The 24076-nt window shown below is 59.0% G+C and overlaps 4 protein-coding genes across 4 annotated transcripts; all 4 read left to right on the top strand.

The window, feature by feature from the left end:
• The first annotated feature begins 61 nt into the window (after positions 1-61).
• On the top strand, positions 62-4255 carry LOC121673513 (nuclear pore complex protein Nup160-like). Its single transcript, XM_042046866.1, has 8 exons — positions 62-310; positions 1404-1514; positions 2526-2649; positions 2857-2958; positions 3176-3317; positions 3517-3642; positions 3717-3821; positions 3909-4255. The coding sequence occupies exons 1-8, from the start codon at positions 298-300 to the stop codon at positions 3993-3995; spliced, it is 810 nt and encodes a 269-aa protein (XP_041902800.1). The 5' UTR covers positions 62-297; the 3' UTR covers positions 3996-4255.
• Positions 4256-4766: 511 nt separating this feature from the next.
• LOC121673514 (formin-binding protein 4-like) lies at positions 4767-15008 on the top strand. The gene is given in 17 exon segments (XM_042046868.1): positions 4767-4905; positions 5064-5144; positions 5898-6034; positions 6162-6363; positions 6450-6600; positions 6681-6798; positions 6965-7303; positions 7391-7601; positions 9482-9600; positions 11697-11801; positions 12086-12219; positions 13177-13355; positions 13508-13821; positions 13928-14332; positions 14334-14456; positions 14545-14702; positions 14809-15008. Coding segments are annotated over 17 exon segments (2991 nt in total). The 5' UTR covers positions 4767-4781; the 3' UTR covers positions 14900-15008.
• Positions 15009-16020: 1012 nt separating this feature from the next.
• LOC121673512 (cytosolic carboxypeptidase 2-like) lies at positions 16021-19655 on the top strand. The gene is made up of 13 exons (XM_042046865.1): positions 16021-16103; positions 16188-16313; positions 16472-16627; positions 16722-16829; positions 16908-17058; positions 17135-17899; positions 17977-18139; positions 18257-18383; positions 18475-18572; positions 18643-18752; positions 18827-18893; positions 19003-19089; positions 19208-19655. The coding sequence occupies exons 2-13, from the start codon at positions 16217-16219 to the stop codon at positions 19634-19636; spliced, it is 2358 nt and encodes a 785-aa protein (XP_041902799.1). The 5' UTR covers positions 16021-16103; positions 16188-16216; the 3' UTR covers positions 19637-19655.
• A 337-nt stretch (positions 19656-19992) lies between these two features.
• On the top strand, positions 19993-23122 carry LOC121673515 (mitochondrial carrier homolog 2-like). The gene is made up of 13 exons (XM_042046869.1): positions 19993-20170; positions 20259-20343; positions 20431-20537; positions 20674-20700; positions 21164-21217; positions 21296-21353; positions 21442-21493; positions 21581-21640; positions 21902-21995; positions 22110-22157; positions 22392-22459; positions 22715-22790; positions 22921-23122. Exons 1-13 carry the CDS (start codon positions 20084-20086, stop codon positions 23005-23007), a joined length of 903 nt encoding a protein of 300 aa, XP_041902803.1. The 5' UTR covers positions 19993-20083; the 3' UTR covers positions 23008-23122.
• Positions 23123-24076: the final 954 nt, after the last annotated feature.

The following is a 24076-nucleotide window of genomic DNA, read 5'->3' as shown; positions in this document are numbered from 1 at the left end:
AGTGTAACAGGGGTTGTGTTTCAAATCCCAGTCAGGACTCGGGGGGGGTGGTGGCTGCAGCCTGGTCACCTGATTGTGATGCTCCTGATAGCCAGGGATAAAGTAACCTGAGTTCCCAAGGGACTGCACGGCTTCCGTGGTCCAAATCAAGGCTTGAAATGGAGAGCTCTCGTTGGGACTTATCCTATCAGTGATTTATCTTCCAGAAACCAAGTGGGTATAAATCCTCTTTCTGATTTTTCCTGCAAGTACGAGCGCCCAGGAGCGTCCCCGAAGAGAAGCCACGATGGGGAGTGCATGGCTGTTCCCAGTAAGTGTCCAGTCATGGTCCTTCCCATGCCTCTGGAGATTCCACAGCCTGTCTGCAGCTCCCACGTAAGCTGGGAGATGGCTCAGGGCAGTTCCTGCCTCCACCAGATCAATAACTTGTGGGATTTTAAGGTCATTAACTCTCCCAGTGTCTCCCAGTTGCAACATGCTGCCACTATTCCCCAAGGAATACAGCAATTTCCCCAGGGGAACAGCTATTCCCCAAGGAGCTCCTGTGCCTGCTCCTAACAGCTTGATGCCTTGACAGCACTTTTTTTCAGTGGAAGTAACTTGTAATTTAAAACCAGCTTTTTGAGGCAATTTTTAATTGTTCAAGGCTGCTTGTGCCCTTGGAAATCCTGTCAGGAATAAGCTCTGCTGGTGTTTGCCACAGCCCAGGATGTGGGATCAGGTTATCCTCAGCGTTCCAGTAGGAAAATTTAAGGTCAGGTATTTTTAAACCTGCTTTTTCTGAAGAGTTTTTTTTGTGGCATGTGCCTGGCAGGCAAAGCAGCAGCTGTTCCCAAATATTATCTAACATCTGGAGGAGGAGGAATGGGAGGATGGTATCAAGGACATAAGCACAGTCCAGGGAGCAGGGAAGGGTCAGCAAATCCTGATCATTCCTTTGGTGCTTTTTGGGCTACAAATCCTCTTAGGATGGGAGAGGGGTGTGGAGATGCTTTTACAAGGGCTCCAGGGAGACCTCGGAGCCTCTTCAGTGTCTAAAGGGGCTCCAAAAGAGCTGGAGAGGGGCCTTGGACAAGGGATGGAGTGCCAGGACAAGCGGGAATGGCTTCACACTGGCAGAGGGCAGGAGTAGATGGAATGTTGGGAAGAAATTCTTCCCTGTGAGGGTGGGGAGGCCCTGGCACAGGTTGCCCAGAGAAGCTGTGGCTGCCCCATCCCTGGCAGTGTCCAAGGTCAGGTTGGATGGGGCTTGGAGCAACCTGGTCTAGTGGACAGTGTCCCTGCCCATGGAAGTGGATGAGTTTCCCTTCCAGCCCAAACCATTCTGTGATTCCATGACATTCTGCATAGTGCCCAAAGAGCTGTTTTTGAAATACTGAGAGCCCAGTATCCATCTGTTCCAGCCACTCGCCAGATCGAGATCCTGGAGCTGGAGGATTTGGAGAGAGAATGTCTGCTGGCGCGGATCCGGCTGACCCTCGTGGAACACGACGTGTCAGCAGCAGCTGTGGCAGGTGAGGGCGGTTCAGCCACTCTGTCCTGCCCCAGAGGCAAACCCAGAAGCTGCCAGGGACCTTCAAATTCCCATCCCTGCCATGAAATCCAGCCACCGACTTCAGCAGGTTCTGAGATGCACATCAGGAGAACCAATTTCAAGTTTTCCACCTTTTTTTGGCTTTTCCAAGGTGTGGTGGTCTGCAGTGGGGGTGGGATGAGCTTCTAAGCTTGGACAAAAGAAAGCATTTTGGAAATCGTGGAAGCATAGAATTATTAAGGTTGGGAAAAGACCTCCAAGATCATCAAATCCAACCTTTCTAATGGATGAATAATTTATTTTCCTGGACAATCCTGCTTCATGGAACGATGTTAAAAAGCTGTCAAAGTTGTTTCGTTTTGGGGAGGAGGAAGGGACAGCTCTTCCTCCTGGAGCCTTTTAGTATCTCTGGTACAAGTTACACAACACATCCACATCTTTCCCCTCTAAATGTCAGGAGGAGGTGACTTCCCAGCGAGGGATTGCAGGGAAAGGATGGAACAGCTGCTTTGAGGGCAGAGTGCCGATGCAGGGAGCCAAGTGCCACAGTTTCTGTGCTGGCAGAGCTGAGCTGATGCCTTGTTTGCTTGGATACAGACCTGTGATGAGGCTGTCCCCTCCCTAACCTCAATGATCTTGGGGATCTTTTTCCAACCTTAACAATTGCGTGATTCTGAACAGTAGCAGCATTTGCCTATCATGTACTGCTACCTGTGTTCCTCTCCAGTCTCTCTCCGGCTGGTGCCCCATCAGGGACAGCTCTGTGGGTCACAGCTGCTCTGTCCAGTCCCTTCAGGGATAACTCCTGGGCTCATGAGATGCTCCGGAGGCCAGGAGAGCCTCCAGCCGTGGACTGAGGAGTACTGCTGCGGGGTGTTGGAGGCTGTTGGCGCCCTGCTGCTGCATCTCTCAATGAGTAACACAGGGCGACGCCCCAGCGAGCACTGGGCTGTTACTGGGAGAGGCTTTACCTGCTCTTCATCTCCTTCAGGAAACTCCACGCCCGAGGAAACGGTGTCTCTGCTGGTTCGGGCCGGGCTCTTCGATTCGGCCATCACCCTGTGCCAAACCTTCAAGCTGCCTTTGACACCCATCTTTGAGGGCCTCACCTTCAAGTACGTCTGGGTGCCCTCCCACCTCAGGGGACACAGGGCTGGAGGGATGCAGGGGCTCCGGGGTGGAACTTGCCCAAGAGCCTCCTTTTCATGCCGGTCCAGCCAGGCTGTTCCTTGGGAATAGTCCTACAAGGAGTGGCTTTGATGCTGGTGGGAAGGGGCTGGGCTCTTGAGGGACCCACCTTCCCATGGCTTTTGGTCGTGCAGGTGCATCAAGCTCCAGCTGGGAGGGGAAGCAGCACAGGCAAAGGCCTGGGACTGGCTGGCAGCCAACCAGCTCTCAGCCCTGGTCACCACCAAGGAGTCCAGGTAAGTCTATCTCCACAGTTCAGGAGCAGGAGAAACTGGAGACAGGAGCTCTGTGGGAATCCAGAGGGTCACAGGTCCTTAAAACACCTAAGGCCAGAGCTGTAGACCTGGGATGTGGGGAGAGCTGTGCTTCCACCCTGTCCCCATGTCACCGTGGCCTCACAGACAGGGACAGGAGCTGCTGGCACATGTTCCATGGGGAATCGTTTACTCGCAGTGCCACAGATGAAGCCTGGAGGCTGCTGTCATCCTACTTGGAGCGTTACCCATCCCAGAACAGCCTGTACCATCGCTGCGTCATCAACAAGCTCCTGGCACATGGGATACCTCTGCCCAACTGGCTCATTAACAGCTACAAGGTGAGAACAGGGAGACAGCTGTCCTCAAAACCACCAAAATTCCGTCTGTCCCAGAGCTGCCAGATCACCCTCACTCCAATGGACACCTGCCAGGTGCTCCATGCCCAGTACCAAGGCTCAGAGCAGGTTCCTCTCAGCATGGTCCCAGTCCTGGTCATGTTCCCTCTTCATCCTGGCTGAATTTCCCTCTTTCTGGCAGGAAGTGGATGCTGCCGAGCTGCTGCGCCTATACCTGAACTATGATCTGCTGGAGGAGGCCGTGGATTTGGTCCTGGAGTATGTGGATGCTGTGCTGGGCAAAGGGCACAAGTATTTTGGGATTGAGGTGAGCTCACCTGGCATTGGGATGTGGCAGAATGTTCCTTGGGGACATGATGTGAGGGTTCCTGTCCCTTCCAGGTCCCTCTGTCCCCAACGTCCCCCACGATGTGGCTTCCCTACACTGCCATTGACCAGCTGCTGCAGGCGCTGCGGGAGAGCAGCGCAAGCGAGAACAGCATTGTGGTGGGTACCGAGCTCCCAAACACCGGGGACAGGGTGGGATGGGCAGTGGGATGGGATGGGATCCCTCACGACTCCTGCCTCTCCCAGCTCTATGAGAAGCTGAATGACAGGATGGAGGACTACCAGCAGAAGGTCAGCGTGGCCACCATGGAGCACCTGCACTGCCGGCCCTAGTCCAGGTGACTTCCCCTGGAGCGTCACTATGCCACCCTGCGGTGCTGATTTTGCCATAAGGAGCTGGTTCGGGGAGGTGGAGTGCCCAATGGGTGTGTCCCCTCACTGTCTCTTTTGCCAGCAGTGGGTGAGCAACAGAGCTGGGGCATGTGGCCATGGCACCCCCTTGCTCTCCGCCTCCTCCAGACGTGGAACTGTTGAGAATTTCTTTTATTTATTGGTATGTTTTTTTGATCAACTTTAATAAAATGGAAGCGTTATTTGCAGTGTGCATAAGGATATGGTGGGAAAAGCAGGGACTGTGGGGCTCCTCTCCCAGGATCATCCCCATACCGCCCTTGCCCTAGGGCTGGGATATAGGGCAGGATGGAGCTGTAGGGGGAAGGATGGAGCTATATCCCCAATGGATATGGCTCAGGTGTGAGGTTCAGGGGCAGAGGGTATAGGATAATAAGGGGCTATGGCCCCCAGGAAGAACTATAGGATCGTGCTGTAGCGTAGCATGGGACCACAACCCTGGAGGGCAGCACAGGGCTGCAGGGCAGGACGGGGCTCTGGGATAGGATGGGGTTCTAGGATCAAGGGGCAGGACCATGCTATAGGGGAGGATGGAGCCGCAGGTCCGCACGGCGCCGTAACCTCTTGCTCGTCCGCATCCATAGGGAGCGCGCGCCCGCGGTCCCGCTCCTGGGGGCGCGTCTCGCGCAGGCCCCGCCCCGGTGGCGTCATCGCCCCGCCCCCTGCGCGCGGCGCGCGCGGCCACAGCCCTGAGGCGCAGCCGCCGCCATGGGGAAGAAGGCGCGGGCCGCGCCCGGGCGCCGGCCCATCCTGCAGCTCTCCCCGCCCGCGCCGCGCCGCGACGAGGCGGCGGGACCCGCGGGCGAGGGGCGCGACTCGGGCTCCGAACCGGGTAAGGCGACGAAGGCGGGTGGAAGCGGGGGGCGCTTTGTTGGCGGGGCGCGGCCTAGTGCGGCCTAGCGCGGCCTAGCGGGACCGGGGGCCCTGATCCGCCCTCCCCCCCGATCCCACCAGCCTGAGCCCGCCGTAATTGACGCTTCTGTCCCGCAGATGAGCCCGAGACGGTGGCGGAGCCGCTCCGCAACCCGCCCAATCCGCCGCCTCCCGCTCCCGCCGCGGTCAAGGCCACAGGTAAGGGAGCGCCCTGGGGTGAGACGCGGGATTACATCCCCCCTAAAATCTACGGGGAGATTCTCAGGATTTAGTGGTGGAGCGGCCCCCGATGCACAATAATGATAAAAAAATAGGGGAGTTCTGGTTCTAAATGGGGGTTTTTGTCTGAAATTTGGAGGGTTGATTCTCAGATATCATTTTTTGGGTCTAAAACGTGACCCAAATGTAGGAGTTTGGTCCTTTGTGTGTTTTTTTGGTCATATATATGGGGTATTGGTCCTAAATATGAGGTAGTTCTGGTCCTAAAAGTGGTGGGCTGTGAGGTTCCAAATAGTTTTTGGAGGTGCTGAGTGTGGGTTTTGTGGTTCTAAGAGTGGTGGGTTTTGTCCTAAACGAAAGGGTTTTGGTGGGACTGTGTTTGTTTCCCTCTCCATAACCCCCTATTTTTAACACAGGGTAATTATCCACTTTTAACTATTATTTTTAAGGGAAGAGAGTTAATGCTTTCCTAAGTAATTCACTTTGGGGCTGGAGTTGTTTCCATTTTAATTATTTTAATTGTGCTGTTATTTCCCAAGAGACAATTGCTCATCTTTAAATGCATTTTCTTACTCTTTCTTGTACTGATTTCTCCCAAGCTGACCCTGGCACGTATACAGGGGCTGTTCCCCCTGGGATGACAGTGGCACCACTGGAGTGGAGGGTGGGGGGGTCGGATCCAATGCCCTGTGACAACAGAATTCCCCTGAGGGTTCACTCTCCCTTCTCCAGGAGGTTTGTGCCTGCTGGGTGCCTATGCCGACAGCGATGATGAGGAGGGCGAGACCCCAGAGAAGCCGGCCCGTTCCACGGATGCCAATGGCAGCAATTCTACTGACATCGACAGCACCCTGGCAAACTTCCTGGCTGTGAGTGCCACTCTGGCAAGGGCAAGGGGAGGGAGGGATTTTCATGGTCCAAGACATTGTCTACATCCAGTAAGTGCTTTGATTTGGCTTGGGATTTGAAGCTCATGGTGGGATGCTGTTTTTACAGGAGATCGATGCCATCACAGCCCCTCCACAGCCCGCTGAGCCCACTGCTGCCTCCTCTTCCTCCTCCTCTGTGCCACCCCCTATGCCTCCCCGCCCGGAGCCGAAGGATTCAGGCACAGGCTCATCCTCGGGCACAGCCAATGGCATGGGCTCGGCGCCAGCCCCGGAATGGCAGTACGACACCCAGTGCTCGCTGGCCGGAGGTGAGGCCATTCCTGTCTCCAGAGGGGGTGCTGACAAAGGGGTGTCACCAGGGAGAGGGAGTAACGGGCTGTCGTTTCCCCGGCAGTGGGAGAGCTGGAGATGGGTGACTGGCAGGAGGTGTGGGATGAGAACACCGGCTGCTACTACTATTGGAACACCCAGAGCAACGAGGTGACCTGGGAGCTGCCACAGTACTTGGCGACGCAGGTCCAGGGCCTGCAGCACTACCAGCACAGGTGGGAGAGACCTTCAGGTTGTTGCCTTGTGGGATGTTGTTCCAATCCTGCCCTTCATTCCCGCTCCTCTTCCTCAGCAGCACCGTGGCAGGCACCAATGGCAGCTTCATGGCGGCCACAGAGCCATTCCCTCAGGAGAAGGGGACCTCTGGCAGCACTGGCCGTGGGACTGGCCTCGGCAAACGGGAGGTGAAGAAGGTCAGTCATGTGTGTTCTGGCTGCCATGGGGATTGCAGGCATGTCCTTGGGCTTCCTTGGAAGCAGGTGGGATGCTCTGCTCCACTTGCAGCCCTAGGAAGGGTGTGGCAGCATGGGCTCTTTCCCTGGCAGCTGCCAGAAAGCTCATACAGAGCTCATCCCACAGGAAGTGAACGAAGGAGTGCAGGCCCTCTCCAACAGCGAGGAAGAGAGGAAGGGAGTGGCTGCGGCCCTCCTGGCCCCGCTCCTGCCTGATGTGGTGAAGGAGGAAGAGGAGCGCTGGAGGAGGAAAGTGATCTGCAAAGAGGAGGTTGAGCCACCTCTGGAAGAGGAGGCAAAAGTGGAAGAGGCGCCAGCTGCCCCTGAAGAGCCAGAGCCCAGCAGGGACCCCCTGGAAGACACAGGGCAGGAAGATCTGTGCAGCGTGGTGCAGTCGGGGGAGAGCGCAGAGGAGGAGGAGGAGCAGGACACGCTCGAGCTGGAGATGGTGCTGGAGAGGAAAAAAGTAAGGGGAGACGTTTGTCCTGGAAACAGGGCCACACATGCAGCCACAGCATTGCTGGGAATAAACTGGGATGTCATGTCTTGGCAGGCAGAGCTGCGTGCCTTGGAGGAAGGCGATGGCAGCGTTTCAGGCTCCAGCCCGCTCTCCGATGGGAGCCAGTCGGCCTCGCAGGATGCATCCCGCAGGCTGGCCTCCAAGCGAGGGAAATGGAAACTGTTTGTGGGAGCTGCCAGCCCCGAGTCTGCCAGTCGAGGCTCCAGCAAAACGGGCCGGGAGAGCCCGGAAGCAGGAGAAGCAGGTAATTGGAAAGGCTCCCTTCGGAGGGAGGAGCAGGGGGTCTCCTTTCCCTGAAGACCCACAGAGCGGAGCCGGGAAGGGCCGTGAGGTACGTGTGCCGGGTGGGGACAGGCTCAGGGGTGCCTGTGTCACAGCCCAGCCTCACTGGGATAAGCTGCTCCTCTGCCACTGGTTCTCTATCCTAATTACCCACATAAGGAGGAGAGTGCCCTATTCAGTGGTTCCTTGGGAGAAGGGATGCAGATAACAGCTGCCTCACATGCCATTGCCTTCCCATTCCTCCCAACATCACAAACCCAGCCTGCAGCACACCGGGAACTGTCACCTTCCACTTCTAAATTTCAGTTTTTGAGATGCCCCTGGTGTCAAATTCCAGACAGCCAAAGTGTCCCTGGAGCCACTCCAGGGCCCCACACTCAGTGTGTAGGTAATGTAACTCCAGCCCTTGTGGCAAGGCAGCTCCAGTTCCTATGGGGCGGGGTCAGCTCCGGGTGTGTGTGGACGTATCAGTCATACACAACTGCCCCCTGTGTTCCTGTTGGACCCCCCCCAGAGCTGTGCTTCCCAAAATGCAGCAGCCATAGAATTTTAAGGAACACTCTCTGCCCAGCAGCTCTGGGACTCCCAGGTTGTAGAATCGTGGAATCATTCAGGTTGGAAATGCCCTCTGAGGTCGTGGAGTCCAGCTGTTCCCTCAGCACTGCCAAGGCCACCACTAACATATGTCCCCAAGTGACACATCCATGTGGCTTTTAAATCCCTCCAGGGATGGGTACTCCACCACAGCTCTGGGCAGCCTGTGCCAGGGCTGGACAGCCCTTTCTGTTAAGAAATTTTTCTCAATATCCAACTTAAACCTCCCCTGGCACAACTTAAGGCTGTTTCTTCTTGTCCTATCTCTTGTTCCCTGGGAGCAGAGCCTGACTCCACTCTCAGGGCATTGTGGGGAGCAAGAAGGTCCCACCTAAATCTGTTTTCCTCTGGATGTGCCAGTCCCTTCCCAGCACAAGATTTGTTTGCCTGCAGCACAGAAAGCTGAATGAAACTGCTTTTTTTCCAAGGAAAAATGGTACAAAAGTGCCTGGAGCAGGCTGTGTCCTGCTGGAGTGGGAGTCGGTGCCTGCCCCATCCCAGGGTTCTTGTGGCCCTGAGGCGCCTCTGCTTCAAGTAGGGGCATGAGCTGGGTGACAGCTCTGACATTGAATCAGTGATGTCATTTTTGCATAGAAAAATGAATGGTTTTGCCAGAGGGCTTTCCAAATAACCCCGAAGCGAGCTCTTCCCAGCAGCACCAGTTTCCACCTTAACCTGGGGAACAGCGAGCTGTCACTCCAAAATAACCAGTTTAAATTGAGCATCCCACTGCTTCCAGTGCCAGGACATGCTGAGAATTGGGGTTTCTTCCCCCAGAAGGCTGTGGGATTCTGTCACAAACTTCCCTCCTTGGAATTGGTTGCTTTGATAGTGAATTAATCATCTGGAGGCAAAACCTTCTGATCTTGGCAGCTTTCGGGGACCTCTTCAGTCTTTGATAATTAACTTACTTAATACCTAGTACCTGTTATTGACAGATTTTGGGGGTTAGTCTCTTCCTGCTTCCCTTATGCCTGATATTACAGGTCTTGCCTCATTGCTGCTTTGCACTGTAGCAGCTCCAATCCTCCCCATCCCATGTTATCCTTCTGGAAGGATCCAAAACAAAGAGCAGTGACCAGCTCTCCTTTTTAATTTCAGGCTCTTGTTACTGGCTCTGGTGGGTCCTAGCTCTTTTCCCACTGTTTACCACGTTGGCTTTGGCTCCAGGCACAGTGTTCAGCCAGCTGCTGGCACTGCCAGGGTGGTGGTGGGACAAGGGCTGACCTGTCCTTCCTTCTTCTGCAGCCCCAAGCACAGAAGCAACCGATCCAAGCTCAGACAAAGAGGCAGAATCTGAGGAGCCCCAGGAAAAAGCAAAATCACAAGGGGCTCCAAAAATGGAAGAGGAGGATCAAGATCTAAAGGTATGGAGAGGCAGAGGTGCATGTCCATGAGATGAGGGATGTGATGGGTGCTCCAGCTGCCAGCAGGGACAAGGGACACGCTGGCTCCCCCAGCCACGTCTTCCCTGGGAACACCGGAGCTTTGGGCTCTGGATTTGGCCCACCTGATGCTTTTAAAGCTCAGATCCCGGTGTGGCTATGGGAACAGCTTGAGAAGGAAGGGCCATGCAGGACTGGGACAATATCCTGTCTCCAGTAGGATTCAGCAGCAAAAGCTTGGATGAAAGGAGGGTGCGGGGGGGGCAAAGACTGAGCCCTGGGTGGTGTTGTGACAGAGAACAACCAGTTTGATCTTGACTTTGTTTTCACCAATAACGATATTCCAGTCTCTGACCCGGTCAGTCGTCCCGTTTCCAGGCTGAAGACACCTCGTCCGTATTCTCTCCGTTTCTTGAGGCTGACGGTACCGCTCTGCCCTTTGCCCGGCATTACTTTTAGATGCAAGCTGGGGAAGCCCTGGGGATTTCTGCAGCATCCTGCTGATAGCTCTTCTCTGAGCCTTGGTTTGCTCCTTTGGCTGCACTGGATCAATTCCCTGATCTATAGCAGAGCTCCAGGCTCTAGGGCAGTGTGACAGAGCAGTAGGGGAGATCTTTCCCATTTGTTCTTCAGTCCTCATGTCACTTGTTACCCTGAGATCTCCTGCAGCATAAAATTTGGCTCCGGAGTATTTCTGTGACGTTGGGAAATGTCATCACCTCCCTGTGGCAGATGGGGAATTGCCAGCTCGTGGTGGAGCCCGGTGGAACCTGCAGTGAGAGTTGCCCATCCCTGTCCTCATTTCCCACCACTTAAATAATTTTTCTGCTGTGAAAGGGAAGGGCTTTGGTGCTGTCCTTGTGAAAAATCCCACATCTCTCCCATAAAACAACTCCTTAAAGGATTTTGAGATGTGACATTCTCAGAACAAAACTGAGCCTCCCTCAGTGCAGCATCCATTTGAGACCTGATTTTTAAATGAATTAATTTAAATTAAAAGAAGAGAAGCCTGTGGCAGGACTGGACTCGCTGGTCCCCTGTGCTGTCCCCCCTCCTTCCGGTCCTAGTGGGCGCTGTGACAGACCGTGTGGTGCTTTTCCATGCAGGATTCCCTTAGAGCTGTTGGAGGAATGCCGGCTTCCTGGGTAACCGGTACCATTTGCTCATCGGGTTGGGATCTCTCTGGTTACAGGAGCTGCGCCGAGGCCACCATTGCCAAGTCACCCTCTGTTTCGGGATGTTCCCTGGCTTCTCCAGAGCCATGTTAACATGGGAATTCATATGCCTGCCTTGAGCTTCTCTAGGGCTTGTTTGTCTGGCCCTTCCCCTCTCTGGAGACAGATGCTGCCTTGGTGGCTTTGGTGGACATTCCGAAGCCTCTTCTGAGGAGTGAAGCTAAAAATAGACATTTTTAGAGCCCTCCTTAAAGCAGTGGTGATGCCACTTGCAGGCATCCCTGTTCCTGCTCCTGATTCCTTTCTGGCTTGTGGCTGCTTCCATGCAGTGCCCCCCTTCAGGGGGATGGACACAGGGATCCCTGTGTCCCCAGACTGGAGGTTTCACTCCCATGGGATGCTGGCGTTGAGTAGCTGTGGTCACCATGGGCTGACCTGAGTTTTGATGTAGCTGCTGCCTCTGCTCTGGAGTAAATCCAGAGCTGTTATCTCTTTCTGGTGCTTTCCAGCTAGTTCCTCTGGGAAGTGATTATTTACAGAACCTGGAATTACATCCTGGCCCATTTATTTTGGAAACATTAGATACCTGCCGCGGCGGTGGAGCTGTAACTCCAAAGTACTAGAGCAATCCAAGCCCGTGCTGTCCTTCCACACAGAGTTGAGCGCAGTCTGTGGAGGAGCTGTCACCCAGCCACCCACACTGCCCTGTCCCTGGGGTGCAGGATGTAGCAGGGCTTAACAGAGGGGGTGACAGGCACACAGGGCCAGGGCGGCACCTCCCAGTCCCGCCAGGCTGAGGGGCCTTGGGTGGTCCTGAGCGGTGTTTCCCAAGAGCCGTGGGGCCGCAGCCGCCCGATGCTGCTCCCAGAGGGTGGCTCTTGACTCTGCCCTTTCTCCTGGCAGTTTCAGATTGGAGAGCTGGCAAATACTCTGACTAGTAAATTGGAGTTCCTGGGCATCAACAGACAATCTATCTCCAACTTCCACATGTTGCTGTTGCAGACAGAGGTAACCGAGCCTTCGCCCCTTGCTCCAGCCTTGTGTTCCGGAGCGGATCGGATGCAATCCGCCGTCCGAGCGCCGGTGCTGCGTGAGCCTTGTGGCGCCTCGCTGCGCAGGGCCCTCCCTTCCTCGGCGGGGGGAGAGCGTGGCTTGGCGCGGAGGTGGGGTGTCCTCCTCCTGGCCCCCCCCGCGTCCCGTGCCGGAAGGGAGCCTCCCGATCCTCGAGTCCCATCCCCCCCGGGGCCACTGGCAGCCCACCTCACCGGCTTCCCCCGGTTCTTGCCCTCTAGACCCGCATTGCAGACTGGCGAGAAGGTGCTCTCAATGGAAACTACCTCAAACGCAAACTCCAAGACGCAGCCGAACAGCTTAAACAATACGAAATAAACGCCACCCCTAAAGGCTGGTCCTGCCACTGGGACAGGTACGCGCTCTCCTCCTTTCTCACCTTTCATCTCTGACATCTCAGACATGATTTGTGACCATCAACCACCCGACGACGCTGGCGCCGTCCCTCTGGCAGACTGAGAGCGGCTTCTGTTAGTGCTGGGCAGGCAGAGAAACGTCCGGCACTCGCAGAGTTTGGGCCGGCCACCAAACTGGAGGATCCAAACGGAGTGCCCAGTGCTTTGCGACGGAGCCGATTCCTTGACGGACAGAGCTGGTTGTCCCTCTCGCGAGTGTCCAGCGCTGTGGAGGGCGGGCCTGGGGGGTCGCGCATGCGAGAGCTCTGTGAACTTTGCAGGATCTCTGGATCAACTCTTCTGACCAACAGCTCTTCCAAAGGACAAACTTCAACTCACCGACGGAATGAAGAACAAGATTTCTGTCTCCTGCCAGCAGGTCAGACCCAAACATTTCTTTGTCTATTTGGCTTTCTTGATTAATTTTCCTTTGTTTGAAATCTTTGCTCTTTTGTTTTTCAGCTCCCAGATCCGCTCCCTCTCTCTAGCATTCACTGTGTGTTTGACACCAAGAGTATCATAAAAAACTCTGCGCACCACGGGGTAGGGGGGCAGCCGCTTCCCTCCATTGGGCTGTTCCCTGGTGCCTCTTCTCGGAGGGCGACTTTCGGCCAAGGCCATGCTGAAAGTCCCGATGTTAGCAAGACGTCGCCGGCGTTCCCGGCCCTCCCCTCCCTCGGAGTGGGGGGCTCAGGGCGACATTCCCGCAGCCAGCGATAGCAAATAGCTTTGAGCGCGTCGGCTCGGGCCTCTCCTGCCTCTGTCCTCAAAGTTGTTTGTTGTGTGTGGGAGAGTGGCAGCCCCGCTGCACGAGGGTCTCCCCTGCGAGAGCGCACTGCTGTCGTGGGCAGGCCCGCCTCGGAGTGTCGGGGGCGGAGAAGGGAAGCTGAAGCCTCCTTCTCTTTCTTGTGATCTAGGGAGCATAGACGCTATTTCTATGTTAACGAGCGCTCAGGAGAGTCGCAATGGGAGTTTCCCGACGGGGAGGATGAGGAGGAGGGACAGCGAAGCGCCGACAGAAAACCCGATGGTCCTCCAAAGCCACCTCCCAAAGACAAAGGAGAGCGCACCGAGGAGCCCGCCGAGCGCCCTACAGGTACGCCCAGCTGGCACTGGGGGGTCGTGGCCCCAAAGCAGGGGGCGGGGAGCAGGGCAGTCCATGGTGGCAGTGCCTCTAAGCAGGACCACAGGCAGGAGCAAGCAGCATGGACTGGGGTGTTCAAGCCCATGTCAATGTGTATTCTTCAGGCTCCCTTTGTAAAGAATCCTTCTCAGGCCAAGTTCCTGCTACGTCTCTCATGCCGCTCACTCCATTTTGGACTCTGCTTCAGTCCTCCGTCCCGGTCCTCCAACCTCCCTTGCCTTTGGAAATGCCTCCGCCGCCTCCGCCCCCCCCAGACTCGCCCCCGCCACCTCCCCCGCCGCCCCCACCGCCTGGAGAAGATGGGGAGATCCAGGAAGTGGAGATGGAAGATGAGGGGGGCGAGGAGCCACCTGCCCCAGGAACAGAGGAAGATGCTCCCCTGAAGTCCCTGGTGCGCCCCACTGCCAGCAGCAGCCAGGTGAGCAGGGAAGCCAGGTCTCTGCTGATTCCAGAGTGTGAGAATCTGGGAAACAGGTGTGTAATGGTGCTCCTGGCTCAGCATTCACCTTGGCACTCCCTTCCAGGCCACTGTCGATCCGGGCCCAGTTCCGCTGCTCTCGGCCAAGCCGCAGAAGAGGAAAGCTGTGGAGATGAGCCCAGGGCTGATGCAGCGCACGGCCACCATTGGAAGCTGCCCCGTCATCTACAGCCAGCCCCTGATGGCCACGGGCAAGTACCAGCCATCAGCCATGCCCTTGGCCTCCCTGAGGCCACGCCAGCGCCTCCAGAGTGAGATCCAGGGACGCCCCAACCTCCGCATGGCTCCGGGCCATGCTGGCCCTCAGCCCACAGCGCTGGGGCTGCAGTCCGGCTACCTGGGTGTGACGGGACCTGCTGCACCTGTGATGGGATACTCGGAGTGTGCTGCGCCTGTCAGCCTGGCCGCCACGGCCACCGCGCAGCCAGCGCCGGCACGGGGAGCCCTGCCCCCCCGCGGGCACTGTGGCCGAGCAGCCGCCACCGCCACCACCCCCACAGACGCCCCCACCGCCCACCCCCAAGGCACCGCCGCCACCAGAGAAGGAGAAGCCAAGGAAGGGGCGCAAGGACAAGGTAGGCCAGACGGCTGGTCCCTCACCGGCACTTGTTCCTCCCCTCCTCCCTTTCCAGCCACACTCACCACTGTTCTTTTGTGGCACAGGGCAAGAAGGGCAAGACGAAGATGCCATCTTTGGTGAAGAAGTGGCAGAGTATCCAGCGGGAGCTGGATGAGGAGGAGAATTCTAGCTCCAGCGAGGAGGACCGGGAGACCACAGCACAGCGGCGCATTGAGGAGTGGAAGCAGCAGCAGCTGATGAGGTACAGACCCTGGGGGCTGGCACCTGGACATTTCCTGGTCCCTTGTAAAGGCGGGGGATCCATGGGAGGGCCAGCTGGGTGCTGACATCCCACTTTATCCCTGCAGTGGCATGGCCGAGAGGAACGCCAACTTCGAGGCACTGCCAGAGGACTGGCGCTCACGGCTGAAGCGGAGGAAAACGGCCTCCAACACGTGAGGCACACAGTGCTGCACCCAGCTCTTGGGGGTTTTTTTTGTTTTTTTGTTTTTTTTACAGATGTACAGTTCCTTTGACCATTGTCCAATAAATTGTAGCAGTTTGGGAAGTGCTGTCTCATTGATTTTGCTGAGGGCAGGTGGTAGGTGGGGATGGGGAGCACAGCAGACCCCTGTAATCCACAGTGCAAGTTGGGTGCTTGTGTGGATTGTGGAGGGCAGGAAGGCTCTGCAGAGGAAGCTGGACAGGCTGGATTGAAGGGCTGAGGCTAAAGGTGTGAGGGAAAGGCCAAGTGCCAGGTCCTACACTTGGATCACACAAACCCTGTGGAATGCTCCAGGCTGCAGGAAGAGAGGCTGGAAAGCTGGAGAAGGCCGTAGGAGTGCTGGTGAGAGCAGCTGAACATGAGCCCCAGTGTCCCCAGGGGTCGCAAAAGACCGATGGCACCTGGGCTGTCCCAGCATTGGTGTGGCCACAGGCCCAGGGCAGTGGCTGTCCACTGTTCTGGCACTGCTGGGCCACCTCCAGTCCTGGGGACCGATCTGGACCCCTCATGGCAAGAGAGACACTGAGGGGCTGTCCAAACAAGGGAACAGCGGGGGAAGAGTCTGGAGCACCAGGAGGAGCTGGCAGGGGACCTTTTGGCTCTCCACAACTCCCTGACAGGAGCGTGCAGCTGGGGGGGTGTCATACTCTGCTCCCAGGGGACAAGAGGAAACAGCCTCAGGTTCTGCCAGGGGAAGTTGAGGTTGGACATGAGGAGGAATTTCTTCATATAAAGGTTTGTCAGGCATCAGAAGGGGCTGCTCAGGGGCACCTCCAAGCCCTGGAGGTGTCCAAGGAACGACTGGACATGGCATTCAGTGCTCTGGCCTGGGTGACAAGGTGGGGATTGGTCACAGGTTGGGCTCGATCCTGGAGGTCTTTTCCAACCTTAATGATTCTGTGAAATCCATCTGGCTCCTGTCCCAGCTCTGCTCCAGGACCGCCCTATTCCTGTAGCTCAGCAACCACGTCCCAGCCCAGCCCTGGCACTGCCACTGCTGTTCCGGGTCTCCTGGAGCTCTCGCAACCATGGAGCCCACAGCGTGCCACGCTGCCCAGGGAGGGGAGGGGGCTCCGGGGGGGTTTGGTGGGGGACAGGTCCTGAAGCCCTATGACAGATTCATCCGCACCCACCTGCGCTTCTATGGCTACTTCCGAGGTGAGCCCTGGCCTGGACGGTGGGGTGTCCCCTCCTGGGCCGTGTTCCCTCCGGCCCCCTGGCTGCAGCGCTGTTCTTCCTAAGACCAGAAGACGGGCAGGGAAGAGACTGCCATGTCCCCGGGGGACCCTTCCGGGCAGCATCCCAAGGCATCCACCGTAGGCAACACCGGCCCTGACTGGCAGCGAGGTCCTGGGCACAAGCCAAACCGTGAGTGAGACCCTGTAGCCCCTTTCAGCCCCCCAGCACTGTCCTCCCAGCACAGCGAGTGTGGTGGGAGGGCCTTTCTCTGTCCCTGCCTTGGTTTTGGGGGATGCCCCTACCCCAACCACACGGGAGACCCCCAGCCCTTCCCGGTGCTCTTACAGCCCCCAGGGTGGTGGAGCAGACCCCCCACCAGGGCAGGCCGGCCTCCTCAACACAGCCCCAGAGGTCTCCACGAAAATCACAAGCTCTGTTCTCCCTCCCTGCTCCCCGCTGGCCTGTGGAGTGTGAAGTCATCCAGGAGACAATTGAGCACATCGGTGAGCAGATGCTTCAGCTGTCCCCCTGCCTCACCCCTGTGCCAGACCCCTGCTGTGCCCATGGCATTTGTCTCTGTGTCCCTCCCTCTCCCAGAGTGGGTCCCCCCTGAACCAGAGCCCTTCTGCCCACCCATGGGCCTGGAGCAGGCCCCAGACACCCTCGGCGAGGAGCAGGGCACCGTTGTCTACCATACCAGCCCAGGTACTGGAGCATGAGCAGCACCCCTGGGTGCCTCCGCTCTCCCCAAGACCCCCACCACTGTCCCTGCTTCCCTTGCAGTGCTCCAAGGCTCCTGCTTTACCTGTGCTCGGGCTGGGGGGGCCCCAGGGCCCCTCTCCTCGCCAGCAGCCCCCTTGAAGGGTCCCCAGGACACCACACTGCGCTTTGAGTCCCGCTTTGAGAGCGGGAACCTCCAGAAGGTCATCAAGGTGTAAGAGAGAGGCCAAGGGACACAGGGCCTCTCGTGTGAGGCTCAGATCCAGAGCACGGCCCTTCCCTCCACACAGGGGTCCCTACGAGTACGTGCTGACACTGCGGCCGGATCTCTACACGGCCAAGCACACCCAGTGGTTCTACTTCCGTGTCCAAAACACCCGGCGGGAGCCACTCTACCGCTTCACCATCGCCAACATGGCCAAGCCCAAGAGCCTCTACGGCCAGGGCCTGCGGCCACTGCTCTACTCCCAGCAGGATGCCCAGAGCCATGGCATTGGCTGGCGCCGGGTTGGGACCGATGTCCGCTACTACCGTGGCAGTGCGGGGGAGCCACCGGTGTTCCGGCTCAGCTGGACGGTGCGCTTCCCGCACGATGGCGACACGTGCTTCTTCGCCGCCTGCTACCCCTACACCTACTCAGACCTGCAGCGCTACCTGCGCGCGCTGGCGGCCGACCCGGCGCGCTCACGGTACTGTGCGGTGCAGGCGCTGTGCCGCAGCCTGGCCGGCAACACCGTGTACCTGCTGACCATCACCGGCCCCGGCAGCATGGCCGGCAAGCGGGTGGTGGTGGCAAGTGCCCGCGTGCACCCCGGCGAGAGCGGCAGCTCCTGGGCCATGAGGGGTTTCCTCAATTTCCTGCTGAGCGCCCATGTGGACGCACGGCTCCTGCGCCGCCTCTTTGTCTTCAAGGTGGTGCCGATGCTCAACCCCGACGGGGTGGTGGTGGGCAACTCCCGCTGCTCCCTGGTGGGACGGGATCCCAACAGAGCCTATGGCACGGCGCTTCCTGGTTCCTTCCCTGGTGTGTGGCACCTGCGGGCCATGGTCCAGAGGTGAGGCAGGTGCGGGGAGCTGGTGGGACGGGGCCGCTCCTGTGGTGGTGCTGGTTGCCATATCCTGATGTGTGCAGGGTGCTGGTGGAGCGGGAGGTAGTGCTGTACTGCGACTTCCATGGGCACAGCCGGAAGAACAACGTCTTCATGTATGGCTGCGATGCCGGCGGGGATGGCTCCAGGACACGGCTGCACCAGCGTGTGTTCCCCCTGATGCTGAGCAAAAATGCCCCTGACAAGGTGGGACACAGATGCCTCAGAGCCATGTGTTGCGGTGACAGTGAGAACGCACCCACCGTGCCACTTCCCAAGCTGTCCCTGTGGGGTTGGGACCCCACTGACCCTGGGGCCCTCCAGTTCTCCTTTGCCAGCTGCAAGTTCCAGGTGCAGAAGAACAAAGAGGGGACAGGCCGGGTCTCCATGTGGCGCCTGGGCGTCTCCCACAGTTACACCCTGGAAGTGGCTTTCAGTGGCTCCACGCTGGGTGAGGGGCTGCCACGGCCATGAGGACAGTGCCAGGGGGGTGGTTCCAGGTTGGGGAGCTGTCCTTGTTTCCTTTTCCCTGTCCCCTCCAGGTGGGAGGAGCTCCCACTTCAGTGTGGAGGACCTTGAGTCACTGGGCCGACTCCTCTGTGACACCCTGCTCGACTTCTGTGACCCCGCGCCTGCCAAGGTTTGGCTCGGACCTGGCCCAGGGTGCCCTGGTGCCGCAGGGCCGTGGTGACACTGGCGCTGTCCTGCAGCTCCAGCAGTGCCTGGCGGAGGCAGATGCACTGTTGCGGCGGCAGATGGGCCGTGAGCCAGGATCTGGAGGCAGCTGGAGCGATGTGTCCCCGTCAGAGCTTGAGTCCACGTATGTCACCCCCTGTCACCCTGTGTAAGCCCGTGGTGCCACTGGGGGCTGCAGGTGGTTCTTACCCCCTGCAGCACCAGCGGCTCTGACAGCTCTGTGTCCGACGGGATCCCAGAAGACTTCCACAGCCCTGACCAGCCCGTGAGTCCCCATGTGCCACCAGTTTTGAAGTGGGAGGGATGCAGAGCCAGGGTGGAACAAGGTGACAAAGGGTGCAGATGTCCCAGTGCCACTTTACCACCTGGCACAGGTGGAGCCATGCAGGAGGAAGTGGCTGCAGAGACGGAGAGCAAGGAATGCCCTGCGCCGGACAAACCGGAGCCGCACCAGCATCCCAGTGAGCCTGGAGCCACCACAGTCCATCTGGCCCCTGAGGGGACAGTCCTGCAGCGACACTTGTCCCCAGTGCTGTCCCACCCCTCAAGTGGGTCTGACCCATCTCCTGTGCCCCCCAGGCTGGGACCCGCAGGCATCTTCCTGGTGTCCAGAGTGGAGGTGGCGTAGCGGGAGAGAAGCCCAGAGCCAGCTCCAGTGTCACCTTTCCCAGGGCAGCTGGAGCAGGGAATGGCCACCGTGCCAGTGTGGGAGAGGTGCCTGGAGCCGACTCTGTAGTGGCTCTTCCCAGGGCACCTGAAGCAGGGAATGGCCACTGTGCCACTATGGGAAGGCATCAGCTGGACAGTGGCACAAGTGCTGGGACACACCGCCAGCCACCAGTGCGCCCCTGCCACCGTGGTGCCACCAGTGACTACTCCCGGGATCCAGCCATGGGAGCGATCCCGGGGCCATCCTGGCAGCGGGGTGGGCGCAGGCCCAGGGACAAGGCGCGTCCCCTCACTGTCCCTGCAGTGGCCTCACGCTGCTGCGCCTGCGCTCGGCAATAAAGATGCTGCTAACTCCGTGTCCCTGCCTGGTGCTGCCTGTTCTTATTGTGATGTCCCCTCAGAGTCCCCTTGTCCCCCAGCCTGGCCAGAGTGTGCTGGCACCCAGCCCCGGGCCACCATGGTGTTACCGTGGGCTCTAGGAATGTGGTGTCACTTCAACTATGCCACCCTGGTGTCTCCTCAGCCCTGTCCCCACGCTGTCCCCCCTGTACCTACGGTGTCCCCTCAGGCCCCGTGGGTACCCCCAGTCCCGCAGGCCCTGTTGCCATGGCAACACCCCGCGGCGCCGCCGGGCGTTTCCATGGCAGCCGTTGCGCTCCCAGAGCGCCCCCAACAGACCGGAAGCGCGTCACGGCAGCGCCGGAAATACTGGGGAGGTGGAGGCGGAAGCGGAAGCGGCGGCAGCCGTGGCCGTGTCCTTCTGTGCCGTGACGCCGGGGCGGCACCATGGCGGACGCGGCGTCGCAGGTGCTGCTGGGCTCGGGGCTCACCGTGCTCTCGCAGCCGCTCATGTACGTGAAGGTGCTGGTGCAGGTAAGGGCGGGGATGGCGGGGTCGGGAGGGGGGTACCGGGGTCGGTATCGGCCGCGTGGGGGGTACAGCCTTTCCGTCCCCGCTGCAGGTGGGCTACGAGCCGCTGCCGCCCACCGTGGGGAGGAACATCTTCGGCCGCCAGGTATATCAGCTGCCCGGCCTCTTCTCTTACGGTGAGTCCGCCCCGGTGGGGCCGCCCCGGTGCCGTCCCGGTGCCGCCGTGGGGTCCCCCCAGGGCTGACGGTCCCCGCTGTCCCCAGCCAAGCACATCATGAAGGTGGACGGGAGAGCGGGACTCTTCAAAGGCCTCGCCCCCCGCCTCTGCTCCAGCGCCATCGGCACCGTGGTGCACAGCAAAGTGCTGCAGGTACCGGCACGGGCGGGGCGCCGGGCCCGGGGCGCAGCGGGAACCGGGGGCTCTGCCGCCGGGACGGGGGGCACCGGGACCCCCTGGTTCCCTGCGCAGTGCTGACCCTGGGCTGACCCTGCCGTTTGCTCCACAGCGGTACCAGGAGGCCGAGCAGGCTGAGGTGGGTGCAGAGGTGCTTCTCGCAGGGAATCTTCCCTTCCCTTCCCTTCCCTTCCCTTCCCTTCCCTTCCCTCTCTGTTCCTACATCCCTGTCTTCTCCTTCCTCTCTCTTTCCATTTCTCTGTTCTTCTATTCATCCCTTCTCCTTTCTCTCCTTCTCTTCTTCTTTCCCTCCTCCTCTTCTCTCTCTCCTTTCCTTTTTCCTTCATTCTGTTCTTCTCTCCATCCTCTCTTCTCCATTCCTTCCCTCCTTCTTTTTCCTTTTTACCCCTTCATCCTTTCCTCCTCCCCTCCTTCTCTCCCTTCTCTCTTACCAACCAACCACCCACCACCCCACGCCCCCCAGCCTTGGACAGCCCTGCATCTGGAGTGCTCCGCTTGGCCAGGAGCTTCCAACCCCATGCTGGGGACAATGTCCCCTCTCTGGGGGGCTGTTCCCGCCTGACTCCTGCTTCCCCCTGCAGCCTGGAGCCAGCAAGAAGGAGCCGGTGTCCTCACTGGAGCAGGTGCTCAAGGAGGTGAGGAGCAGGAGGAGGAGGAAGGCGCTGGGATGTCACATCCCTGTCCCCTCCCGGTGACGCTCCGTTTGTTCCCAGACCTCCCGAGAGATGGTTGCGCGCTCCGCTGCCACCCTCATCACCCACCCCTTCCATGGTAGGTGCTCCCCCATCCCAGGGGACCAGGGGGGCAGTGCCAGGTGCCTCCTCTTGCTCCCGTGTCACTCCCGTGTCATTCCCCGCAGTGATCACCCTACGCTGCATGGTGCAGTTCATCGGCCGCGAGACCAAGTACAGGTATGGCCTGGGGGCTCTGGGTGCTCTGGGGGGCTTGGGATCCTGGGATCCCACTGACGTTATCCCTCCTCTTCCTCTCCATCCCAGCGGGACACTAAACGCCTTCACCACAATCTACCGGGAAGAGGGAATCCTGGGATTCTTTGCGTGAGTGCCGGGAAGGCAGCGAGGGGCACGGCGGGGGTGGCATCAGTGCAAAAGTCCCGAACCCTTCTTGGGAGTATCTTGGATCCCTCCAGCAGCTCCAGATCATTCACCTGAGCATCCTCGCTCCCAGGGTTGGCTGTTCCCCCATCACCTGGCTGCTGTGGGAACAGCCGCCCCCTTTCCCAAACCAGCTGTTCCCAGCTGTCTGCACAGCCGGATCTGAACCCTTAGCCGACATTCCCACTGTTTCTTCTCTTGCAGCGGCCTCATCCCGCGGCTCCTCGGGGACATCCTCTCCCTGTGGCTGTGTAACATGCTGGCCTACCTCATCAACACATACGCGCTGGAGAACGGGGTAGGCTCCGCTCCGGGATCCAGGGTGCTGGGACCTGATGGGGGGCAGTTCCAGGGGTGTTCTGGGAGCCACGACCCCGTTTGGGGGATTCAAATGCTGTCGCTCCTTTCGCAGGTCTCCACCATGACCGAGATGAAGAGCTACTCCCAGGCGGTCACTGGGGTGAGTACAGCCACGGGCAGGAAGTGGATGCTTTCCCTAGGGAGTGGTGTGTTTCCGGAATTCTGCTGCTGCCGGGGTGGGAATGGAGCCAGGCTGGGATCAGCTGGATCAGCCCACAGGCCAAGGGGTGCTCCATGGAGGACATGTGTGACCCTGTGGAGGTGGCAGGAGTGGACTCCCTCCCTAGGGTGTAGGGAAGAGGGAACATCCCACCGATCCCCGCTTTTCCTGCAGTTCTTTGCCAGCATGCTGACATACCCCTTCGTCCTGGTCTCCAACCTGATGGCCGTGAACAACTGCGGGTGAGTCCATAATCCCACTGACACCTACATCCCCCAGCCCTGGATCAGCTCCTAGAATCACTTTTCCAAAATTCCCAGATGGAAAAGGTGCTTCCAGCACTCCACAGGGTCGATCCCTCTTTGGCTGAAGTGGGAAAGGGTCATTTTGGGGTTCAACCCAGTGTGGAGCCCACGGATGGAATGGGTCCCACCTCCACGGGTGGGAATGATTCCCACAGGGAATCATTCCCGGTGGGTCTTTCCTCCCTTCCCCAGGTTGGCCGGGGGTCTCCTTCCCTACGCACCCACCTACTCTTCCTGGCTGGATTGCTGGAGCCAGCTGCACAGGGAGGTAAGTGCTGAAGCTGGGATACACCGGGACACACGGGGGACAGGAGAGGAGCCGGGTGGGAGACCCATGTGGTTTGGAGGCGCCACCCTGGACCTCGTGTGGCCCCTCCATGGTCGTTTTCCCTTTCCAGGGCAACATGAGCCGAGGGAACAGCCTGTTCTTCCGCAAGGTTCCAGCAGGGAAGCGATATGTGTGGGAGGAGCGGCGGTTCCGCTGATTCCGGAGATGGGAGCGGGGTTGTGGAGCCAATGCTGGGCTCTGGAAGCAAAGAATCATGGAGAATGATGATTTCTATACAGTTTTTTAAAAATCATTTCCTGCTGAGAGCTGAAGGTGCAGTTGTGAGAGTCTCTGTTCGTGGGGGTTTCCTGGGAAGTGAGGCTGGCTGGTCACCAGCATTCCCTGATTTATCCAGGAGCCTTTTCCCAACCTTGGACACTGTTGAGGCTGCTTCCACAGGGAAAATTCCCTGACAACCACAGGCACGAGGGAACAACGAGGCTGGTGACACAGAGGGCCAGTGGCACGTGGGGGCTGTCAGAAGTCGGGGGAATGTGTGCCTGGAAGGGGGTTGTTGGACACCTGGCCAGGGTTGTGCACACCTGGAAGGGGTTGTTGGACACTTGGCAGGGTCCTTGCAAGGCCTGTGGAGGGGGCAGAGGTGAGCATTGCACACCTGGCCAGAGGTTGCACACCCAAGGGAGGGTGTAGAGCTGGGAGGTGGGGTCACACAGCTGGCAGGGGCTGTCGCACACCAGCAAGAGGGACGCACTCCGGGGGGGTTATTGCACACCTGGCAGGGGCTGCTGCACGCGTGGTGAGGGTTATAGCACGGCTGGAGCAGGACCTGCAGAGCCGGAAGGTTGTTGCAAAGCTGGAAGGTAGGTGACACACCTGGCAAGAGTTGTTGCACACCTGGTGCGGGCTGTTGCACGGCTGGAGCGGGACTTGCACACCCGGCAGGGACATGGCAGAGGCGGGACGTGGGTCACACCCCTGGCAAGGGCTGTCGCACACCCAGCCAAAGGGTTGCACGCCTGACGGCGGCTGCCGCACACCGGGCGGGGGCATGGCCAAGCTGGCAGGTGGTTTCATACCCGGTGGGAGCCGTTCCACCCTGGGAGGACGCTGCCGCACCCGCGGGACAGAAGAGCCGCGGCCGGGGCGGGCTCGGTGCGGGGGGCGGTGCCGGTCCCTCCCTGCGTCCCTCCTCCCTCGCTGCTCCTGCCCGCCCCGTGCCGACGCCATGGCGGGCCCGGGCGGTGCCGGCGGTGCCGAGGACGCCG

Source organism: Corvus kubaryi, unplaced genomic scaffold (genome assembly GCF_017639235.1).
Source record: "Corvus kubaryi isolate FWS band 111438036 unplaced genomic scaffold, C.kubaryi_AGA036_p1.0 65474, whole genome shotgun sequence".
Taxonomy (NCBI): Eukaryota; Metazoa; Chordata; class Aves; order Passeriformes; family Corvidae; genus Corvus; species Corvus kubaryi.
The sequence above is the reverse complement of the archived record's forward strand: the minus strand, read 5'-3'. Positions and strand labels throughout refer to the sequence as shown.

Bases quoted from the DNA above. Each gene is read 5' to 3' on its own strand.
- LOC121673512 (XM_042046865.1), top strand. From the start codon at position 16,217: ATGTCCCCGGGGGACCCTTCCGGGCAGCATCCCAAGGCATCCACCGTA. The intron at 18,573-18,642 runs GTTTGGCTCGGA...GCTGTCCTGCAG, and splicing joins GTGACCCCGCGCCTGCCAAG to CTCCAGCAGTGCCTGGCGGA. The intron at 18,753-18,826 runs GTATGTCACCCC...TACCCCCTGCAG, and splicing joins CCGTCAGAGCTTGAGTCCAC to CACCAGCGGCTCTGACAGCT.
- LOC121673515 (XM_042046869.1), top strand. From the start codon at position 20,084: ATGGCGGACGCGGCGTCGCAGGTGCTGCTGGGCTCGGGGCTCACCGTG. The intron at 21,218-21,295 runs GTGAGGAGCAGG...GTTTGTTCCCAG, and splicing joins TGGAGCAGGTGCTCAAGGAG to ACCTCCCGAGAGATGGTTGC. The intron at 22,791-22,920 runs GTAAGTGCTGAA...TTCCCTTTCCAG, and splicing joins GGAGCCAGCTGCACAGGGAG to GGCAACATGAGCCGAGGGAA.
- LOC121673513 (XM_042046866.1), top strand. The intron at 2,650-2,856 runs GTACGTCTGGGT...TTGGTCGTGCAG, and splicing joins TTTGAGGGCCTCACCTTCAA to GTGCATCAAGCTCCAGCTGG. The intron at 3,643-3,716 runs GTGAGCTCACCT...TGTCCCTTCCAG, and splicing joins ACAAGTATTTTGGGATTGAG to GTCCCTCTGTCCCCAACGTC.